Below are 21,383 nucleotides of genomic sequence, written 5' to 3'. Positions count from 1 at the left end.
TGACTTCCTCAGATGAAGAAAACTGAATGCATACCTGCGGCATGATAGTATTCTTTTTTCTTCTTCTTGCAGTTCAGGTAGAAAGAGAAGTGGCTAACTCTAGCACAGCCTTGAAGAAATCTTCTGAAAGCAAAATGACATGGGTACTTAGAAATACTCTCCCTCTGACTCTTCTCTGAAAAAAAGACCTACAACTTGCGATGGCTTCTTTATAGGAATTGTCTTTGAAGACGGATAGATTCCAAGAAAACCTGCAGGCGCTTTACGTCAATAAAAACATCTCTGCCACCTGTAAAGCTCCAGCATAATACAGAATGTGGCACTCACCACCTGTAAAGCTCCAGCATAATACAGAACTTGGCACGTTCTGTATTATGCTGGAGCTTTACAGGTGGCAGAGATGTTTTTATTGACGTAAATCACCTGCAGGTTTTCTTGGAATCTATCCGTCTTCAAAGACTATTCCTATAAAGAAGCCATCGCAAGTTGTAGGTCTTTTTTTCAGAGAAGAGTCGGAGGGAGAGTATTTCTAAGTACCCATGTCATTTTGCTTTCAGAAAATTTCTTCAAGGCTGTGCCAGAGTTAGCCACTTCTCTTTCTACCTGAACTGCAAGAAGAAGAAAAAAGAATACTATCATGCCGCAGGTATGCATTCAGTTTTCTTCATCTGAGGAAGTCACTTGAAACGAAAATGCAGGATATATTTCTGTACAGCGTTAATGTGTTCGAAGGAATAGGAGTCTCTGTGGAATAAAGTGTATTACGTATTACCAAGGATTCAAGCTTTTTTTTTCAATTGCTCCTTTGTATTTGTGTTGGCTGGACTGTTTAGAGCAATTGTTTTCCATTTGTTGACTTTACTTTAATTAAATACGCTGCCCTGGGTGCCAAACCATCATTATGAGTGTCCAATCAAGACAAAATGAAGTATAGAAGACAAAAAAATATTTCAATGCATTGGGTACATGACAGCTTACTTAATATCTAGATGGAAACAAAAAGGTTGTGAGGCATGAAAAAATAAATTACTTTTTAAATACATTACTGGAATGCCAGTCAAATTCAAGTATAAAAAAACAAGCAACACTCAACTCAAACCACTTCTCCTTGTACTGCAGTTCTAATTATAATTTATATTCAGCTTTATAAAAGTACCAAGTAACATGCTGAAAGTAGCAATCTCTGTGATACTCCCACTGGTAAACATGATTCTTATCAAAAAAAGACCTGCAGCCTGACAACAACTATCTACTTGTTTCATGGGGAAAACATGATCAAAGTAAAAAATGAACAGCAAACAAGAAACAAGCTCAAGATAAATTGCTTAAAGGATTACTACACAGGTTATGGACCACACATGATATATTGGCATTCTGTTTAGTTTACTGGTAAAGCCTGCAAAGATGACTGCAAGTGTCCAACAAATGTAGTGAGTTTCTGAAAATACTGTAATATTGTCCTTTATTACAAATACTGTCATATGCATTTCAATACCTAAGGCTTATACGTTATCTAGTTATGTAAATATTCTCTGCATGGCAACAACAAAAAGGCTTTCAGTGTTGGTAATTCTTTAACAGTATGCTTATTAAAGCTTACTTGCATCTTACAATCTCAGGCAAGCTTACCTGATGGTCATTAAAGCATTGCTACTTAAACACAGAGCAACAGGCAGTGCAACAACATGCATTTTCTGAATAATAATAAGCATAAATCAACAGTATATAAATATGACAGAAAAACAGAACATTCTGCAAAATCAAGGACAGATGAAAAACCACTGTAGTACTTGTATCTACCTTGGATGGTGGGATACTCTGCACACTTACACTGCATAACTGTTCCTTGCCTTGCTTGGACACATCCAGAGTCACTACATGGGGAAGTGGGTTGCAACAAGCATGTCATAATTTGAAATGTATCTGGCAGATGGTGATGGCCCTGACACATTTGTCATACCGCTCAACCTCAGAGCAAGAAATATGGACAAAGCCATAAACAGAAGTGAGACAAAGGCTCAAAAATAAGAACAATTTTTCAATATTTCTCTTATAAACTTAGAAAGATAATAGAATAGCAGGTCTTGCATTAGTATGAATTTTCTGAAGGGTATGAAATCTGAAACTCAAATGTCTGTCATTATTTTCTAACTTCAATCTTTAATGATTTGCCACTAATTTGCCAGAAAAACACAATTTTATGAAAAACAGACCAAAAATGTGATGCAAAAATATAAAATAGCCACACAATACAGCTGGGAACCTGTCAAAGAAGGGACACATTTTAATATTAGTACTGTTAAGTTGAGCAGCTGACAAAATAAGAGACTCTACATGTATTTCTGAAATAAAAGTAATCTATAACTCTGATCATTACAATTATTTCTTAATTTTAAACCCTCTACATTGTCTTCTAAAATTGCCATTTTGTGGAGGGATTATTAGGGGGAGAGCAACATTTTGAGCCAATGTCGGGGACAGTTGAGAGGTTTGGATATACCTAATTCTATAAAGCAATTTATTTGCGCATACCTCTCAACCTCTTAATGCAGGAAATCTGGAAAGACCAAATATACTGGGGGAACATACAGACAGTACTAAATATTGCTGTTGTATAAACTTAGACAGTTAATAGAATAACAGGTCTTGCTTTAGCATGCATTTTTCTGAAGATTATGAAGTCTGAAACTCAATGTCTCTCATTATTTAGTGACTTCATTCCTAAATGATTTGCCAGAAAATCACAAACTTTATGAGGAACAAACCAAAAATAAGAAGCAAAAATGTATTCATAAAATCTGGACAGTTGAGAGGTGTAGTTCAGCCGGGGCTGTCTTTGAGTTTACTGCCCTTCCCCACTCACAAAATCATGGTCGAATGGGGCTTCCCCCCTGCAGCCATTTCAACGTCCCATTACTTGGCTATTTCACCCCATTTACCATAAACACTGTGATGTGCATACTGCTTTACTTCTGCTATGATTTGGATTTCATTTAAAAGCTTTATTTTACATTTTACAGCACAAACACTAACAGACATCTGCTAAGCAAAGCAATGCAGTCTCACAATGAAAATAGACTTAGCATTAAACTTATCTGCCCTTGAAACTCATATTCATTGAAACAGCACTGAAACCCACAAAGAAAATACATCTGGCCAGTGGCAGATAAAGATTAACTTTGGGCTGTTTTCAAATCATAGGCCCCTTACACACAAAACATACATGTGTTCTTTGATACACCTTCCTGACTGGATTAAATTATATTCCTTGTATAATACAGTACAGTTGTTAGAGGGTGTTTTAAATTTATTGTTTTGAACATTTTTCCAGTAAACAATGAAACAAAATGCATGAACCAATAATGACAAAACTGCCCAATTCAGAACATTTCCATCATAAAATTCTACTCAAACTTCTACAATCCACCAGTATCAGTAAATATGCACAATCTCTGCAGAAGTAAAAGTCATCTAAATAATTCCACGTTAATGAGATCTGTAACTAATGAAGAGGTTGCTGCTAGCAAACAACATTATATTTCATTGTTTCATCTACAAATAAAGTGCCTGTTGCCCTTGAGGAATAAATTGCCCATGTTACATTACAAAATGATATGCTAGTAATATTGCAATAGGAATGGATGGCAAAATGATAACAGGTTGATAGTTACTAGGCATTTCCACCAAAGAGGACATTCTCAGGACTGCAGCATCCACCCCCTTTAAAAGTACAACACAGTACAGTATCAACAATACATCTACATACTGTGGAAGTAGAGAACACAACCTTCTGCACTGAAAGCAAGTACACTACCTGTCGTGTTATTAACAACGCAAGCAGATTCAGCATAAGCAGCACTAAACTTCTCTTCCCCTGAAGCTCTTAGCTCCTTGCAAAATCCACTTGCCATTCAACTGTGTCTCTCAACTTTGCAGCACATGAGCACAAGATAACTGGAAAAATCCAAAATCTACTGGGGGGACAAAAGCCCAAAGACCAGGTACACATTTTAAACATTGCTTATATAACCTTGGAAAGTTGCTAGAATAAAATGCTGGGCTACTGCCATGCATTTCACTGTCAAGTCTTGAACCCAGGACCTTGTGCACTATAGTCAGAGCAACATACCACTATGCCAAATCAGCTGTCTTTTGAAAGACAGGAAGACTGAAACTTAAATGGTTATCATTTAGTGAATTCAGTTCTCACCATAGCTCTCAACCTCTTAGCACAAACATCTGGACAAAGCCAATAATGGGAGAATACAGCCCCCAAACATATTCAGTGAATTCAGTTCTCACCATAGCTCTCAACTTCTTAGCACAAAAAAAACTGCACAAAGCCAGTAATGGGAGAATACAGCCCCAAAAATAGGGACACGTTTCAAATATTGATCTTATAAACTTGCTAGAATAAAATGTTTTGTGTACCGTGTACTTTCTGAAGAATATGAAGTCTGAAATTCAAATGTCTGAAAATCCAGAAAACTCTAAAACCACAGATTATATGAGGAACAGAACAGAGCAAAAATAGGCAAAAATCTGAATGCTTTTCACAAGTGGTGGTGGGTAGAGAATTCAGGTTCTTGCTACCTGCACCCAAGGTTGAAGGTTTGAATGTGAGTTACTCTCTCTAGCCACCAGTTATAGTTAACTGGGGCATTTCACACACAGACACACACACACACACACACACACACACACACACACACACACACACACACACACACACACACACACACACACACCCTAAAGAAAGTACCTGGAGACCTGTTTCATTCAAAGCAGCCAGCCATCCGTTTCCTCACTCATTCAAAGCAAGCCAGTTCCTGTTCTTGCATACCTAAAGCAAGTACCTGGAGATCTGTTTCCTCCAAAAGCCTCATTCAAAGCAGCCAGATTGTTTGCCAAGCTTCATTCAAAGCAGCCAGCCACCCGTTTCCTCCATAAGCCAGATATTTTGCCAAGCTTCATTCAAAGCAGCCAGCAACCCATTTCCTCAATAAGCCAGTTCCTGTTCTCGGTGCCGGAATGCACACATGAGTGCGCTGCTGCTATGCATTCCAAAGCATTCGCAGACCTTGCAGTCCGATCCCCTTCCAGTCTATGTGGTTGTAACTGCATAGACTTCTGGGGCATTTGTAAGACTGTTGCCTTCTTCTAAATCTGGACTGGTTAAACAGCAGTCCGGATTTGAGTTTCCATGCACGCATGTGTGAGTTCCAGGATTTTTTTTTATTTTGGTTTTCAGCTGGGGGACTGCAGCCTGCAGTCCAATAGCATGAGTCGCTACTGCAAAGGAGTGAGTGAAGGTGTAAGTGATCATTATTCTTGTAACTGATAGATTTCTTTGAGATGTCATATCAGTCCTCTGTTACTCATGTCACTGTTGATCAAACTTCATTTCTCAAGACTGTTAGTGTTATTCCTGTTGCTCACGTTGCTGTTTCTTTCATTTTCTGAGACTTCTAGAGTAGGAGTGAGGCAGTTTTAACTTTGTCAGATCAGGAAAAACATACAAGTCTATAAGGTGAATGAGCTAATCCACATAAACTTTCTTTAAATGAATACTGACTCAAGGCAACTTATTTCAAAAATCTGTGGGGATTTACTATAAAAACTTTGCAACTTCTGGATTGAAGCTGCGGTTTACTCTCCTTCCTAAACCACAATCTGCCCTTTAACATTTCTTCAGTCAGTGATAAAAATGAATAGGAATGTGCAGGAATGGAGTGCCTGTATTTCAGTATATTGTTACTTGAAATTAATAATGGGATTCATAAATACTAATGCACTTGCATAAGGCTGGTATGCAGTAAAAGACCTACAGCAGAGTCCAGCGCAATCACAAAAGTCACTGTAACTCTGTGAAAGATATGCATACTCTACTGTGTTGAAATAAGTATGCAAATGTATGCAAATTACTGCAGCAATGTCCACAATCTACAACTGTGTAAACTGCAGTATATATTCTGGGGGATAGACAAATATTTGGTGCAGTAGTACCATGGGCTAACAGACTAAAAAACAAAACATATCCCTGATGGATAATGTACACTGATATGCCCAGCAGAGCATTGCTAGGTGACAACATTAACTTACAATTATCTATAGCAAATGCAATGCTGTAAAAAGACATAGCTATGACTTCAGAAGTTTGTCAGTATGGCTTCTAAGCATAAACACACATGTATATGAAACACAATGTAGCAGGTGATCTCCCATCCACTGGAATGTCAGCAGCAAGGTTCTCTAATTTATTTATTTAAAATTCAAGAAACACCTTGTATAATATTATGTCAAATTATACTGTAGACTTAATGAATCGACTTCTATCATGATAGGGGTGCAGGGAAACCCCACTGTGTTTCAGCATCACCCATATGCAGAATAGCTAATGTTGATGCTCAGAGTCTGTTTAGTCCTCTAGAGCCATGGCTGTCTGTGTGGTGCAGCTGTTGCAGCCGCATGCGTGCAGACTAACATTTGTAATGGCACAAGCAGTAGGTACATCCTTTCATACAGTGGTTGGAAAGGGATAATGAATACACTGGATGCTTGCAAAATAATAGATTCTTGGCTTTTTGAAGCTTTGGCAGAAGGTTTGATTTCCAGGAATATGTATGAGTTTTTTTGCAGTAGATAAACCCAAGACAGGACATCTCTTTGGAATTCCAAAGATACACAAGGATGGGCATTGTCCCCCCTACAGTCCTATAGTTTCCTCACCAACATCGAAGTTAGATCCATGTTCCAAGTTTATGGACAAAACTCTGCTTGAGATAGTGCAGAAGACAATGCTTTGTCAGGGATTCTTTTGATTTTTTAAGTAAAGTCAATAAAATTAAGGTTGAAGCTGGAGATTTGTTGGTGACAGTTAATGTGCCATCTTTATACACCTGCATTCCCCATGATTTGGGTTTAGAGTGGGTTGGGAATTTGTTAATTAACAGCGCAGAATATGAATTAGAAGAGTGCAGGTTCATGTTGGAATGCATGGACAACATTCTTTCATACAATTACTTCATGTTTGACAATGAATATTTCTTGCAAATCAAGGGTGTGGCGATGGGTGCCAGGATGGCTCCCAATTATGCCAACTTAGTTTTAGCTTACTGGGAAAACAACATTATGCCCAAGTTTACCAATAGACACATAATTGTGAGTTCTCATCATTTTATTGATGATTTGTTTTTTATTTGGAGAGGAACACAGACTGAACTCTTGCTGTTTATTGAAGACATGAATAACAGCACCTCTTTTTTGCATTTTACTGGTAGCTGGGATCATTTTAAGATTTAGTTTTTAGATTTAGAGGTTATTAAAGAGGAAGGTAAAGACTTTTGGGGGTCCAGTATCAGTTACAAAAATGTAGCAAGTAATGGTCTTTTGAGTTATTCCAGTATGCATCCCACTTATGTGAAATGCAACATTATAAAGGGGCAGTTAGTAAGACTTAAGAGACTTACAAGTGATGAAGCAGATCTGTTAGTGCAGGAACTGCATTCTAAATTTAAAAAACAGAGGGTACCCTTCCAAAATTGTGCATGACACTATTAACACAAATGAAAAAGATGGGCTCAGAGGGAACACACAGGACAAGAAGGATTGGGTTACATCAATGTTGTTAACCTTTACCATAGACAGCAAAGAAATCAAAAACATAGTGTCGAACAACTGGACAATATTAGTTTCCAACAGTGATCGTCAAATGGTAGTAAGACAAGCCCCCATTTTTGTTAACACAAGAGCAAGGAATTTCAAAGAAATGTTAGAAGACCAAGAAAAAAGCCTCATGGTAACACGTACTTTTAAATGCAAAAGCTGCAATGTTTCTAAATATATTTCAGGGGGACCAGAATTTGCTATTGTAACCTAGGCATTTTCAGTTGCAAATCTACTTTTGTGGTATACATGGCAAAATGCTCCGCCTGTTTTTTGTTTTATATTGGGAAGACCAATAGGCAACTTAAAAACAGGATGTATGAACATTATTATGCCATTGAAAAGTAAAATTTGGACAGTGCTCTTTATAAGCACACTTTAAACTGTGTGGGTAACAATGACAGTGTTAAGTTTCTTTTCACAGTTATAGATCTTGTTCCAGTGGTTTCAATGGAGACAGAGATGGGGAACTAGATTTTAGGGAGTTCAAATGGCAGGTTCTTTTGGATGCATGCATGGCACCAGGGCTTAACAACGGTGTCAACTACAAAGCTGTGTTGAAAAGAAAAGCCTATTACAATAAATGTAAATAGTTTATATGCTTGTTAAAATGTATGCTTTGTATATTATATTTTTACACACATATATAGTCTTCCATATTAAGTTTTAAGAAAACTGAGATCTGATTGGTTTGATATGTACTGATTATGCTATAAAAATGGGACAGTTTTTAACAGTTTGTTCTGATAAAGGCCTAATTTCTGGGCTGAAAGTGCTAAGCCAGTGGATTAAAGTCCTTTTTGTGTGACATAGTGCTTCACCATTACTTGTGTTTTTTTTTCTTTTAATTGTACTAAAGTTACACAAGGTGTGAGACAAGTCTGCAGTTTTTTCTTGCCTTTTTTAAATATTTCTGAAAACAATGATACTATGTCCAAAATGCCCATGATGTGCCATTTGATATAGTCCATGTTCTACAGTGATGAGTCTTAATTTCGAAAATCCGTCAACACATATTTTTGTCTATCAAAACAAATTTTTATATTGGTTATGAGTGTGGAACATCCTGCAGAATGTCAGGTTTCAGTAAAAAAAAAAGTCCTAAGGACTCCAGCACTCACTGGGTTTAGGGACTCCTAAACAGTACTGAATCTCCTCATAGCCTCTCCATTTTGTAAGAGTGTAGCTAAATGTGCAGGGGCCCGATTCCAAAAGATGTGCAATCAGTGTAAGTGACCATTTACACTAAGGGCAGGTCTTTTGGAATCTGGACCCTGATGTAAGCCTGCTTATAGATACACCTTATACCAAAGTAAGTCACTTACACTGAGAGCATATCTTCCAGTCAGGGCAGACCTACATTGAGAGGAATTCTTTTGGAATCTGGCCATATATACTGGAAGACAGCTGTCAAGAAGTGGGAGACGTGCATAAACTGACTGTGCAAAGGTGTTCATAGCACTGAATAAATGATATAGCATTCTTTATTTTCTTCCGATTTAATTTCTCCAAGTGTTTTGGGTTTCTAATACCATGGCAGGAATGGACACCATTCCTAAGTCTGGGCACGATTAATGTTCACAAAATCAGTATTGTTGCAGTGTTCGATGTTAGCTAAGACTGCTCATCTCAGCAATTGTAACATACCCAGAATTACCTCCTTTTGCAGTTCATATGGGATTACATGAATTGGTAGCATATTTAAGTACAATTGTAAATTCTTTTCTATTTGTCCTGTTGCTTTTACTGCTATTGAACTGTCTGGGTAACTTTCTTCCATACTGTTCTCACTTCTGCTTGCAAATCCTGATATTTTATGACTTTGTGTCTCTCTGTACATAAGACACTGTAATAGCGGAGTGCAGAAATTTCAATTATCAATGCTACTTTTGTCTTTTTTTTCTTGCCTTTTTTCTAGGTAACAGGAACTATGTTCATCCAGACTCTCCCAATACAGGTGCACACTGGATGAGGCAAGAGATTTCTTTTGGCAAGCTGAAGCTAACCAACAATAAGGGTGCATCGAATAATGTCAGCCAGGTGAGGGACATCAAACAGTGTCAAGCAGGTAACCACAAAGACACACAGATCAACATAATGGAGTATGAAGTAACAACCATGGTATACAGCTAATCACAAATACACTCACTTTCCCAAACAGACTTCCACCCACAGGTCAGTACTGAGAACATATAAATGTGCACAGTGAAATATACATTCATATACAAACACACACACGCGCACACACACACGCACACAAAATCACCCTTCCAAACATACTTATGCCCAGTGGTCAGTACTGAGAACATATAAATGTGCACAGTGAAATATACACTCATATATAAACACACACTCATACACACACACACACACACACACACACACACACACACACACACACACACACACACACACACAGTCACATTCCCAAAAATACTTCTGCCCAGTGGTCAGTAATGAAAACAAGTAACTACACATTAACACACACTCTCACCACACACACACACACACACACACACACACACACACACACACACACACACACACATATGCACACAAGCACGCACGCACGCATGCACACACACACACACACACACACACACACACACACACACACACACACACACACACACACAAACTTACAATGTAAATGTGGCATATGCATCCATATGGTCATGTATTCCAAAATAACATAATTAGTAGTTAAGGATGGGTTCAATGTAACATAATTAGTAGTTAAGGATGGGTCCAATGTAACATAATTAGCAGTTAAAGACGGGTCTAATGCAACATAATTAGTAGTGAAGGATGGGTGCAATGTAACATAATTGGCAGTCAAGGATGGGTCCAATGTAAAATAATTAGTAGTCAAGGATGGGTCCAAAGTAACATTATTAGTAGTTAAGGATGGGTCCAATTTAACATAACTAGTAGTCAAGGATGGGTCCAATGTAACATAATTAGTATCAAGGATGGGTCCAATGTAACATAATTAGTAGTCAATGATGGGTCCAATGTAACATAATTAGTAGTCAAGGATGGGTCCAATGTAACATAATTAGAAGTCAAGGAAGGGCCCAATGTAACATAATTAGTAGCCAAGGGTGGGTCCAATGTAACATAATTAGTAGCCAAGGGTGGGTCCAATGTAACATAATTAGAAGTCAAGGGTGGGTCCAATGTAACATAATTAGTAGTTAAGGATGGGTCCAATGTAACATAATTAGAAGTCAAGGGTGGGTCCAATGTAACATAATTAGTAGTCAAGGAAGGGCCCAATGTAACATAATTAGTAGCCAAGGGTGGGTCCAATGTAACATAATTAGTAGTCAAGGATGGGTCCAATGTAACATAATTAGTAGTCAAAGATGGGCCCAATGTAACATAAATAGTAGTCAAGGACAGGTCCAATGTAACATAATTAGAAGTCAAGGATGGGTCCAATGTAACATAATTAGTAGTCACGGATGGGTCATCTGTAACATAAATAGTAGTCAAGGATGGGCCGAATGTAACATAATTAGTAGTCAAGGATGGGTACAATGTAACATAATTAGAAGTTAAGAATGGGTCCAATGAAACATAATCAGTAGTCAATGATGGGTCCAATGTAACATAATTAGTAGTTAAGGATTGGTCCAATGTAACATAATTAGTAGTCAAGGATGGGTCCAATGTAAAATAATTAGTAGTTAAGGATGTGTCCAATGAAAAATAATTAGTAGTCAAGGAAGGGTCCAATGTAACATAATTAGTAGTTATGGATGGCTCCAATGTAACATAATTAGTAGTCAAGGAAGGGCCCAATGTAACATAATTAGTAGTCAAGGACGGGTCCAATGTAATATAATTTGCAGTCAAGGACAGGTCCAATGTAACATAATTAGTAGATGGGGGGGGGGGGTCCAACGTAACATAATTAGTAGTCAAGAATGGGTAAAATGTAACATAGCAGTCAAGGATGGGTCCAATGTAATATAATTAGTAGTTAAGGATGGGTCCAATGTTACATAACTAGTAGTCAAGGATGGGTCCAGTGTAACATAATTAGTAATCAAGGAAGGATCCAATGTCAGATAATTAGTAGTCAAGGGTGGGTCCATTGTAACATAATTAGTAGTCAAGGATGGGTCCAATGTAACATAATTAGTAGTCAAGTACAGGTCCAATATAACTTAATTAGTCATAAAGGATGGGTCCAATGTAACATAATTAGTAGGTAAGGATGGGTCCAATGCAACATATTTAGTAGTTAAGGATGGGTCCAATGTAACATAATTAGTAGTTAAGTATGGGTCCAATGTAACATAACTAGTAGTCAAGGATGGGTCCAATGTAACATAATTAGTAGTCAAGCATGGGTCTAATGTAACATAATTAGTAGTTAAGGACGGGTCCAATGTAACATAATTAGTAGTCAAGGATGGGTCCAATGTAACATAACTAGTAGTCGAGGATGGGCCCAATGTAACATAATTAGAAGTTAAGGATGGGTCCAATGTAACATAATTAGTAGTCAAGGATGGGTCCAATGTAAAATAATTAGTAGTTATGGATGGGTCCAATGTAACATAATTAGTAGTTAAGGAGGGGTCCAATGTAACATAATTAGTAGTCAAGGAAGGGTCCAATGTAACATAATTAAAAGTTAAGGATGGGTCCAATATGACATTAATAGTAGCCAAGGATGGGTCCAATGTAACATAACTAGTAGTCAAGGATGGGTCCAATGTAATATAATTAGTAGTCAAGGTCGGGTCCAATGTAACATAGTTAGTAGTCAAGGATGGGTCCAATGTAGCATAATTAGTAGTTAAGGATGGCTCTAATGTAACATAATTAGTAGTCAAGGATGGGTCCATTGTAAACTAATTAGTAGTTAAGGATGGGTCCAATGTAACATAATTAGTAGTCAAGGATGGGTCCTTTCTAATATAATTAGTAGTTAAGGATGGGTCCAATGTAAAATAATTAACAGTTAAGGATGGTTCCAATGTAACATAATTAGCAGTTAATGATAGGTCCAATGTAACGTAATTAGTAGTCAAGTATGGGTCTAATGTAACATAATTAGTAGTCAAGGATGGGTCCAATGTAACATATGTAGTAGTTATGGATGGGTCCAATGTAACATAATTACTAGTTAAGGATGGGTCAAATGTAACATAATTAGTAGTCAAGGATGGGTCCAATGTAACATAATTAGTAGTCAAGTATGGGTCTAATGTAACATAATTAGTAGTCAAGGATGGGTCCTTTCTAACATAATTAGTAGTTAAGGATGGGTCCAATGTAAAATAATTAGCAGTTAAGGATGGGTCCAATGTAACATAATTAGTAGTTAAGGATGGGACAATGTAATATAATTAGTAGTTAAGGATGGGTCCAATGTAACCTAACTCTTAGTCAAGGATGGGTCCAATGTAACATAATTAGTAATCAAGGAAGGATCTAATGTCAGATAATTAGTAGTCAAGGATGGGTCCATTGTAACATAATTAGTAGTCAAGAATGGGTCCAATGTAACATAATTAGTAGTCAAGGATGGGTCCAATGTAACATAATTAGTAGTCAAGGATGGGTCCAGTATAACTTAATTAGTAGTAAATGATGGGTCCAATGTAACATAATTAGCAGTCAATGATAGGTCCAATGTAACATAATTAGTAGTCAAGTATGGGTCTAATGTAACATAATTAGTAGTCAAGGATGGGTTCAAATGTAACATATGTAGTAGTTATGGATGGGTCCAATGTAACATAATTACTAGTTAAGGATGGGTCAAATGTAACATAATTAGTAGTCAAGGATGGGTCCAATGTAACATAATTAGTAGTCAAGTATGGGTCTAATGTAACATAATTAGTAATCAAAACACAAACAAAACTCCAAAAAGTTCTAAGCACTGTGAAAACAATAAGTGAGTCCAACAAAACACAGCCACGAAGTAAAATCCAAGATCCTTTACTTGTAAACGTTTTCGTGTACAGAAATACATACACTTCTTCAGACAAGTAACTTTGGAACCTCTTGTGAGTTTAAATATACTCACATACCCTAATAATTGTTTAATTTTAATCAATTAACTAAACAATCTATCAATCAATCAATTAGCATGTACATTCACATTCATTCAGCCCTTTTAAAACGCAGCTATTTCAACATTAAATATATCAAATATTTAAACTAATATTAATATTTACATACAAGTTAAGTATTAACAAGAATGTAAACATATTACTTAACAAAATTTGTTTTTACAAAAATATATAAAATATTCACTTAGAAAAAATGCTTCTAGTGAAAAACTCCATTATAAAATAAATTCATTTATACTTATATCAAACAATAAACACATATTAATTAATAATGAATAATATATAATATAGGAAAAAGTAGATTCAGCGAGTTGAAGGAAAAAACGCACCCATTTATCAAGTTTATACATACTTAAATATTAGATACTGTGAATAAATAAATTAATAAATACATTGGTACAATATAAATTTACCTATTAAGAGCTTTTTGCTTTAAGAGGCATTTAATAGAACACGTCCCATTAATCCCTGGGTGGGCATAGGCATTTGTTTTAAGTTGCCATAGCAACTCACTTTCTTCCAGTTTAAGGTGCCAAGGCCCACCTCTAGGATTAATTTCTATTTTTTGAACCACATTGAACAAAAAACCATGATTGTTATTTTCCATAATATGTTTTGCTAGTGCATTCGTTATAACTCCTTTCGAGATTGCATACATAATTAGTAGTTAAGGACAGGTCCAATGTAACATAATTAGTAGTCAAGGATGGGTCTAATGTAACATAATTAGTAGTCAAGGATTGGCCCAATGTAACATAAAAAGTAGTCAAGGATGGGCCCAATGTAACATAATTAGTAGTCAAGGATGGGTCCAATGTAACATAAATAGTAGTCAAGGATGGGCCCAATGTAACATAGTTAGTAGTGAAGGATGGGTCCAATGTAACATAATTAGTAGTTAAGGATGGGTCCAATGTAACATAATTAGTAGTTAAGGATGGGTCCAATGTAACATAATCAGTAGTCAATGATGGGTCCAATGTAACATAATTAGTAGTCAAGGATGGGTCCAATGTAACATAATTAGTAGTCAAGGATAGGTCCAATGTAGCATAATTAGTAGCTAAGCATGGGTCCAATGAAACATAATTAGTAGTCAAGGATGGGTCCAATGTAACATAATTAGTACTCAAGGATGGGCCCAATGTAACATAACTGGTAGTCAAGGATGGGTCCAATGTAAGGGGGGGGGAGAAGTTTGCAATGAACCTGTCAGCTAGGATGTTGGCAATGTCTGTGGGTTCGGTGCATTTTTTGTCATTTTGGACTAATTCTGAGCATATCTGAGAATTCCCACTCAGGTTCCTAACATAACTAAATTAGTAAAATTAGTAGTCAAGGATGGGCCCAATGTAACATAATCAGTAGTTAATGATGGGTCCAGTGTAACATAATTAGTAGTAAAGGATGGGTCCAATGTAACATAATTAGTAGTCAAGGATGGGTCCAATGTAACATAATTCGTAGTCAAGGATAGGTCCAATGTAACATAAGTAGTAGTCGAGGATGGGTCCAATGTAACATAATTATTAGTCAAGGATGGGCCCAATGTAACATAATAAGTAGTTAAGGATGGGTCCAATGTAACATAATTAGTAGTCAACGATGGGTCCAATGTAACATAATTAGTAGTGAAGGATGGGTCCAATGTGACATAATTAGTAGATAAGGATGGGTCCAATGTAACATAATTAGTAGTTAAGGATGGATGCAATGTAACATAATTAGTAGTCAAGGATGGGTCCAAAGTAACATAATTAGTCGTCAAGGATGGGCCCAATGTAACATAATTAGAAGTTAAGGATGGGCCCAATGTAACATAATTAGTAGTCAAAGATGGGTCCAATGTAACATAATTAGTCGTCAAGGATGGACCCAATGTAACATAATTAGTAGACAAGGATGGGTGCAATGTAACATAATTAGTACTCAAGTATGGGTCCAATGTAACATAATTAGTCATCAAGGATGGGCCCAATGTAACATAATTAGAAGTTAAGGATGGGCCCAATGTAACATAATTAGTAGTCAAAGATGGGTCCAATGTAAAATAATTAGTAGTCAAGGATAGGTCCAATGTAGCATAATTAGTAGCTAAGCATGGGTCCAATTAAACATAATTAGTAGTCAAGGATGGGTCCAATGTAACATAATTAGTACTCAAGGATGGGCCCAATGTAACATAATTAGCAGTCAAGGATGGGCCCAATGTAATATAAATAGTAGTCAAGGATGGGCCCAATGTAATATAATTAGTAGTCAAGGATGGGCCCAATGTAACAAAATTAGCAGTTAAGGATGTGTCCAATGTAACATAATTAGTAGTTAAGGATGGGTCCAATGTAGCATAATCAGTAGTCAATGATGGGTCCAATGTAACATACTTAGTAGGCAAGGATGGGGCCAATGTAACATAATAAGAAGTTAAGGACAGGTCCAATGTAACATAATCAGTAGTCAGTGATGGGTCCAATGTAACATAATTAGTAGTTAAGGATGGGTCCAATGTAACAAAATTAGTAGTCAAGGATGGGTCCAATGTAACATAATTAGAAGTCAAGGACGGGTCCAATGTAACATAACTAGTAGTCAAGGATAGGTCCAATGTAATATAATTTGAAGTTAAGTATGGGTCCAATGTAACATAAGTAGTAGTCAAGGATGGGTCCAATGTAACATAATTAGTAGTCAAGGATGGTCCAATGTAACATAATTAGTAGTTAAGGATGGGTCCAATGTAACATAGTTAGTAGTCAAGCATGAGTCCAATGTAACAAAATTAGTAGTCAAGGATGGTTCCAATGTAACATAATTAGTAATCAAGGACGGGTCCAATGTAACACAATTAGTAGTTAAGGATGGGTCCAATGTAACATAATTAGTAGTCAAGGATGGGTCCAATGTTGCATTATTAGTAGTCAAGGATGGGTCCAATCTAACATAATTAGTAGTCAAGGATGGGTCCAATGTAACATAATTAGTAGTAAAGGATGGGTCCAATGTAACATAATTAGTCGTCAAGGATGGGTCCAATGTTACATTATTAGTAGTCAAGGGTGTGTCCAATATAACACAATTAGTAGTCAAGGATGGGTCAAATGTAACATATATAGTTGTTAAGGATGGATTCAATGTAACATAATTAGTAGTCAGGAATGGGTCCAATGTAACATAATTAGTAGTTAAGGATGGGCCCAATGTAACATAATTAGTAGTTAAGGATGGGTCCAATGTAACATAATTAGTAGTAAAGGATGGGTCCAATGTAACATAATTAGTCGTCAAGGATGGGTCCAATGTAACATAATTAGTAGTCAAGGATGGGTCCAATGTAACATAAGGATGGGTCCAATGTAACATAATTAGTAGTTAAGGATGGGTCCAATGTAACATAATTAATAGTCAAGGATTGGTTCAATGTAACATAATTAGTAGTCAAGGATGGGTCCAATGTAACCTAATTTGTAGTCAAGGATGGGCCCAATGCAACATAATTAGTAGTCAAGGATGGGTCCAATGTAACATAATTAGTAGTCAAGGATGGTTCCAAGGTAACATAATTAGTAGTCAAGGATGGGTCCTATGTAACATAATTAGTAGTCAAGGATGGGTCCAATTTAACATAATTAGTAGTCAAGGATGGGTCCAATGTAACATAGTTAGTAGTATAGAATGGGTCCAATGTAACATAGTTAGTAGTTAAGGAAGGGTCCAATGTAACATAATTAGTAGTCAAGGATGGGTCTACAACATAATTAGTAGTCAAGTATGGGTCCAATGTAACATAATTAGTAGTCAAGGATGGGTCCAATGTAACATAATTAGTGGTCAAGGATGGGTCCAATGTGACATAATTAGTGGTCAAGGATGGGCCCAATGTAACATAATTAGTAGTTAAGGATGAGTCCAATGTAACATATATAGTTGCTAAGGATGGGTCCAATGTAACATAATCAGTAGTCAAGAATGGGTCCAATGTAACATAATTAGTAGTTAAGGATGGGCCCAATGTAATATAATTAGTAGTTAAGGATGGGTCCAATGTAACATAATTAGTAGTAAAGGATGGGTCCAATGTAACATAATTAGTTGTCAAGGATGGGTCCAATGTAACATAATTAGTAGTTAAGGATGGGCCCAATGTAACATAATTAGTAGTTAAGGATGGGTCCAATGTAACATAATTAGTAGTAAAGGATGGGTCCAATGTAACTTAATTAGTTGTCAAGGATGGGCCCAATGTAACATAATTAGTAGTTAAGGATGGGCCAAATGCAACATAATTAGTAGTCAAGGATGGGTCCAATGTAACATAATTAGTAGTCAAGGATGGGTCCAATCAAACATAATTAGTAGTCAAGGATGGGTTCAATGTAACATAATTAGTAGTCAAGCATGGGTGCAATGTAACATAATTAGTAGTCAAGAATGAGTCCAATGTAACATAATTAGTAGTTAAGGATGGGCCCAATGTAACATAATAAGTAGTCAAGGATGGGTCCAATGTAAAATGATTAGTAGTCAAGGATGGGTCCAATGTAACATAATTAGTAGTCACGGATGGGTGCAATGTAACATAATCAGTAGTTAAGAATGGGTCCAATGTAACATAATTAGTACCCAAGGATGGGCCCAATGTAACATAAATAGTAGTCAAGGATGGGTCCAATGTAACATAATTAGCAGTTAAGGATGGGTCCAACGTAACATAATTAGCAGTTATGGATGGGTCCAATGTAACATAAGTAGTAGTCGAGGATGGGTCTAATGTACCATAATTAGTAGTTAAGGATGCGTCCAATGTAACATAATTATTAGTCAAGGATGGGTCCAATGTAACAAAATAAGTAGTCAAGGATGGGTCCAATGTAACATAATTAGTACTCAAGGATGGGTCCAATGTAACATAATTATTAGTTAAGGATGGGTCCAATATAAAATAATTAGTAGTCAAGGATGGGTCCATTGTAACATAATAAGTAGTCAAGGATTGGTCCAATTTAACATAATTAGTAGTTAAGGATGGGTCCAGTGTAACATAATTGGTAGTTAAGGATGGGTCCAATGTAACATAATTAGTACTTAAGGATGGGTCCAATGTAACATAATTAGTAGTTAAGGATGGGTCCAATGTAACAAAATTAGTAGTCAAGGATGGGTCCAATGTACCATAATTAGAAGTCAAGGACGGGTCCAATGTAACATAATTAGTAGCCAAGGAGGGTTCTAATTTAACATAATTAGTAGTCAAGTGTGGGTCCAATGTAACATAACTAGTAGTCAAGGATAGGTCCAATGTAATATAATTTGTAGTTAAGGATGGGTCCAATGTAACATAATTAGTAGCCAAGGATGGGTCCAATGTAACATAAGTAGTAGTCGAGGATGGGTGCAATGTAACATAATTAGTAGTCAAGGATGGTCCAATGTAACATAATTAGTAATCAAGGACGGGTCCAATGTAACATAATTAGTAGTCAAGGATGGGTCCAATGTAACATAAGTAGTAGTCGAGGATAGGTGCAATGTAACATAATTAGTAGTCAAGGATGGTCCAATGTAACATAATTAGTAATCAAGGATGGGTCCAATGTAACATAATTAGTAGTTAAGAATGGGTCCAATGTAGCATAATTAGTAGTCAAGGATGGGTCCAATGTTGCATTATTAGTAGTCAAGGATGGGTCCAATATAACAAAATTAGTAGTCAAGGATGGGTCCAATGTAACATAATTAATAGTCAAGGATGGGTCCAATGTAACATAATTAGTAGTCAAAGATGGGTCCAATGTAACATAATTAGTAGTTAAGGATGGGTCCAGTGTAACATAATTAGTAGTCAAGGACGGGTCCAGTGTAACATAATTAGTTGTTAAGGATGGGTTCAATGTAACATAATTAGTAGTCAGGAATGGTTCCAATGTAACATAATTAGTAGTTAAGGATGGGCCCAATGTAACATAATTAGTAGTTAAGGATGGGTCCAATGTAACATAATTAGTAGTAAAGGATGGGTCCAATGTAACTTAATTGGTTGTCAAGGATGAGCCCAATGTAACATAATTAGTAGTTAAGGATGGGCCAAATGCAACATAATTAGTTGTCAAGGATGGGTCCAATGTAACATAATTAGTAGTCAAGGATGGGTCCAATCAAACATAATTAGTAGTCAAGGATGGGTTCAATGTAACATAATTAGTAGTCAAGCATGGATGCAATGTAACATAATTAGTAGTCAAGAATGAGTCCAATGTAACATAATTAGTAGTCAAGGATGGGTCCAATGTAACATAATTAGTAGTTAAGGATGGGTCCAATGTAACATAATTAGTGGTCAAGGATGAGTCGAATGTAATATAATTAGAAGTGAGGGATAGGTCTAATGTATCATAATTAGTAGTTAAGGATGGATCCAATGTAACATAATTAGTAGTCAAGGAAGGGCCCAATGTAACATAATTAGTCGTTAAGGATGGGCCCAATGTAACATAATAAGTAGTCAAGGATGGGTCCAATGTAAAATGATTAGTAGTCAAGGATGGGTCCAATGTAACATAATTAGTAGTCACGGATGGGTCCAATGTAATATAATTATTAGTTAAGGATGGGTCCAATATAAAATAATTAGTAGTCAAGGATGGGTCCATTGTAACATAATAAGTAGTCAAGGATTGGTCCAATGTAACATAATTAGTAGTTAAGGATGGGTCCAGTGTAACATAATTGGTAGTTAAGGATGGGTCCAATGTAACATAATTAGTAGTTAAGGATGGGTCCAATGTAACATAATTAGTAGTTAAGGATGGGTCCAATGTAACAAAATTAGTAGTCAAGGATGGGTCCAATGTACCATAATTAGAAGTCAAGGACGGGTCCAATGTAACATAATTAGTAGCCAAGGATGGTTCTAATTTAACATAAGTAGTAGTCGAGGATGGGTGCAATGTAACATAATTAGTAGTCAAGGATGGTCCAATGTAACATAATTAGTAATCAAGGACGGGTCCAATGTAACATAATTAGTAGTCAAGGATGGGTCCAATGTAACATAACTAGTAGTCGAGGATGGGTGCAATGTAACATAATTAGTAGTCAAGGATGGTCCAATGTAACATAATTAGTAATCAAGGATGGGTCCAATGTAACATTATTAGTAGTCAAGGATGGGTCCAATATAACAAAATTAGTAGTCAAGGATGGGTCCAATGTAACATAATTAATAGTCAAGGATGGGTCCAATCTAACATAATTAGTAGTCAAAGATGGGTCCAATGTAACATAATTAGTAGTTAAGGATGGGTCCAATGTAACATAATTAGTAGTCAAGGATGGGTCCAGTGTAACATAATTAGTTGTTAAGGATGGGTTCAATGTAACATAATTAGTAGTCAGGAATGGTTCCAATGTAACATAATTAGTAGTTAAGGATGGGCCCAATGTAACATAATTAGTAGTTAAGGATGGGTCCAATGTAACATAATTAGTAGTAAAGGATGGGTCCAATGTAACATAATTAGTTGTCAAGGATGGGTCCAATGTAACATAATTAGTAGTCAAGGATGGGTCCAATGTAACATAATTAGTAGTTAAGGATGGTTCCAATGTAACATAATTAATAGT

The 21,383-nt window shown here is 36.4% G+C and overlaps 1 protein-coding gene across 1 annotated transcript in view; it reads left to right on the top strand.

Moving 5' to 3' along the window:
- The window catches only part of TBX21 (T-box transcription factor 21), a 408,658-nt gene that overhangs the window by 328,693 nt on the left and 58,582 nt on the right, over positions 1–21,383 (top strand). Inside the window, exon 3 of the mRNA XM_044055268.1 lies at positions 9,584–9,705. Coding sequence (XP_043911203.1) covers positions 9,584–9,705 — 122 coding nt within the window. The remainder of the gene's footprint in view (positions 1–9,583; positions 9,706–21,383) is intronic.

The sequence above is a fragment of the Protopterus annectens genome, chromosome 13.part0 (genome assembly GCF_019279795.1).
Source record: "Protopterus annectens isolate FY-2018-M chromosome 13.part0, PAN1.0, whole genome shotgun sequence".
In the NCBI taxonomy this organism is placed as follows: Eukaryota; Metazoa; Chordata; order Ceratodontiformes; family Protopteridae; genus Protopterus; species Protopterus annectens.
Note: the sequence above shows the minus strand (reverse complement) of the source record. Positions and strands in the feature narration are given on the sequence as shown.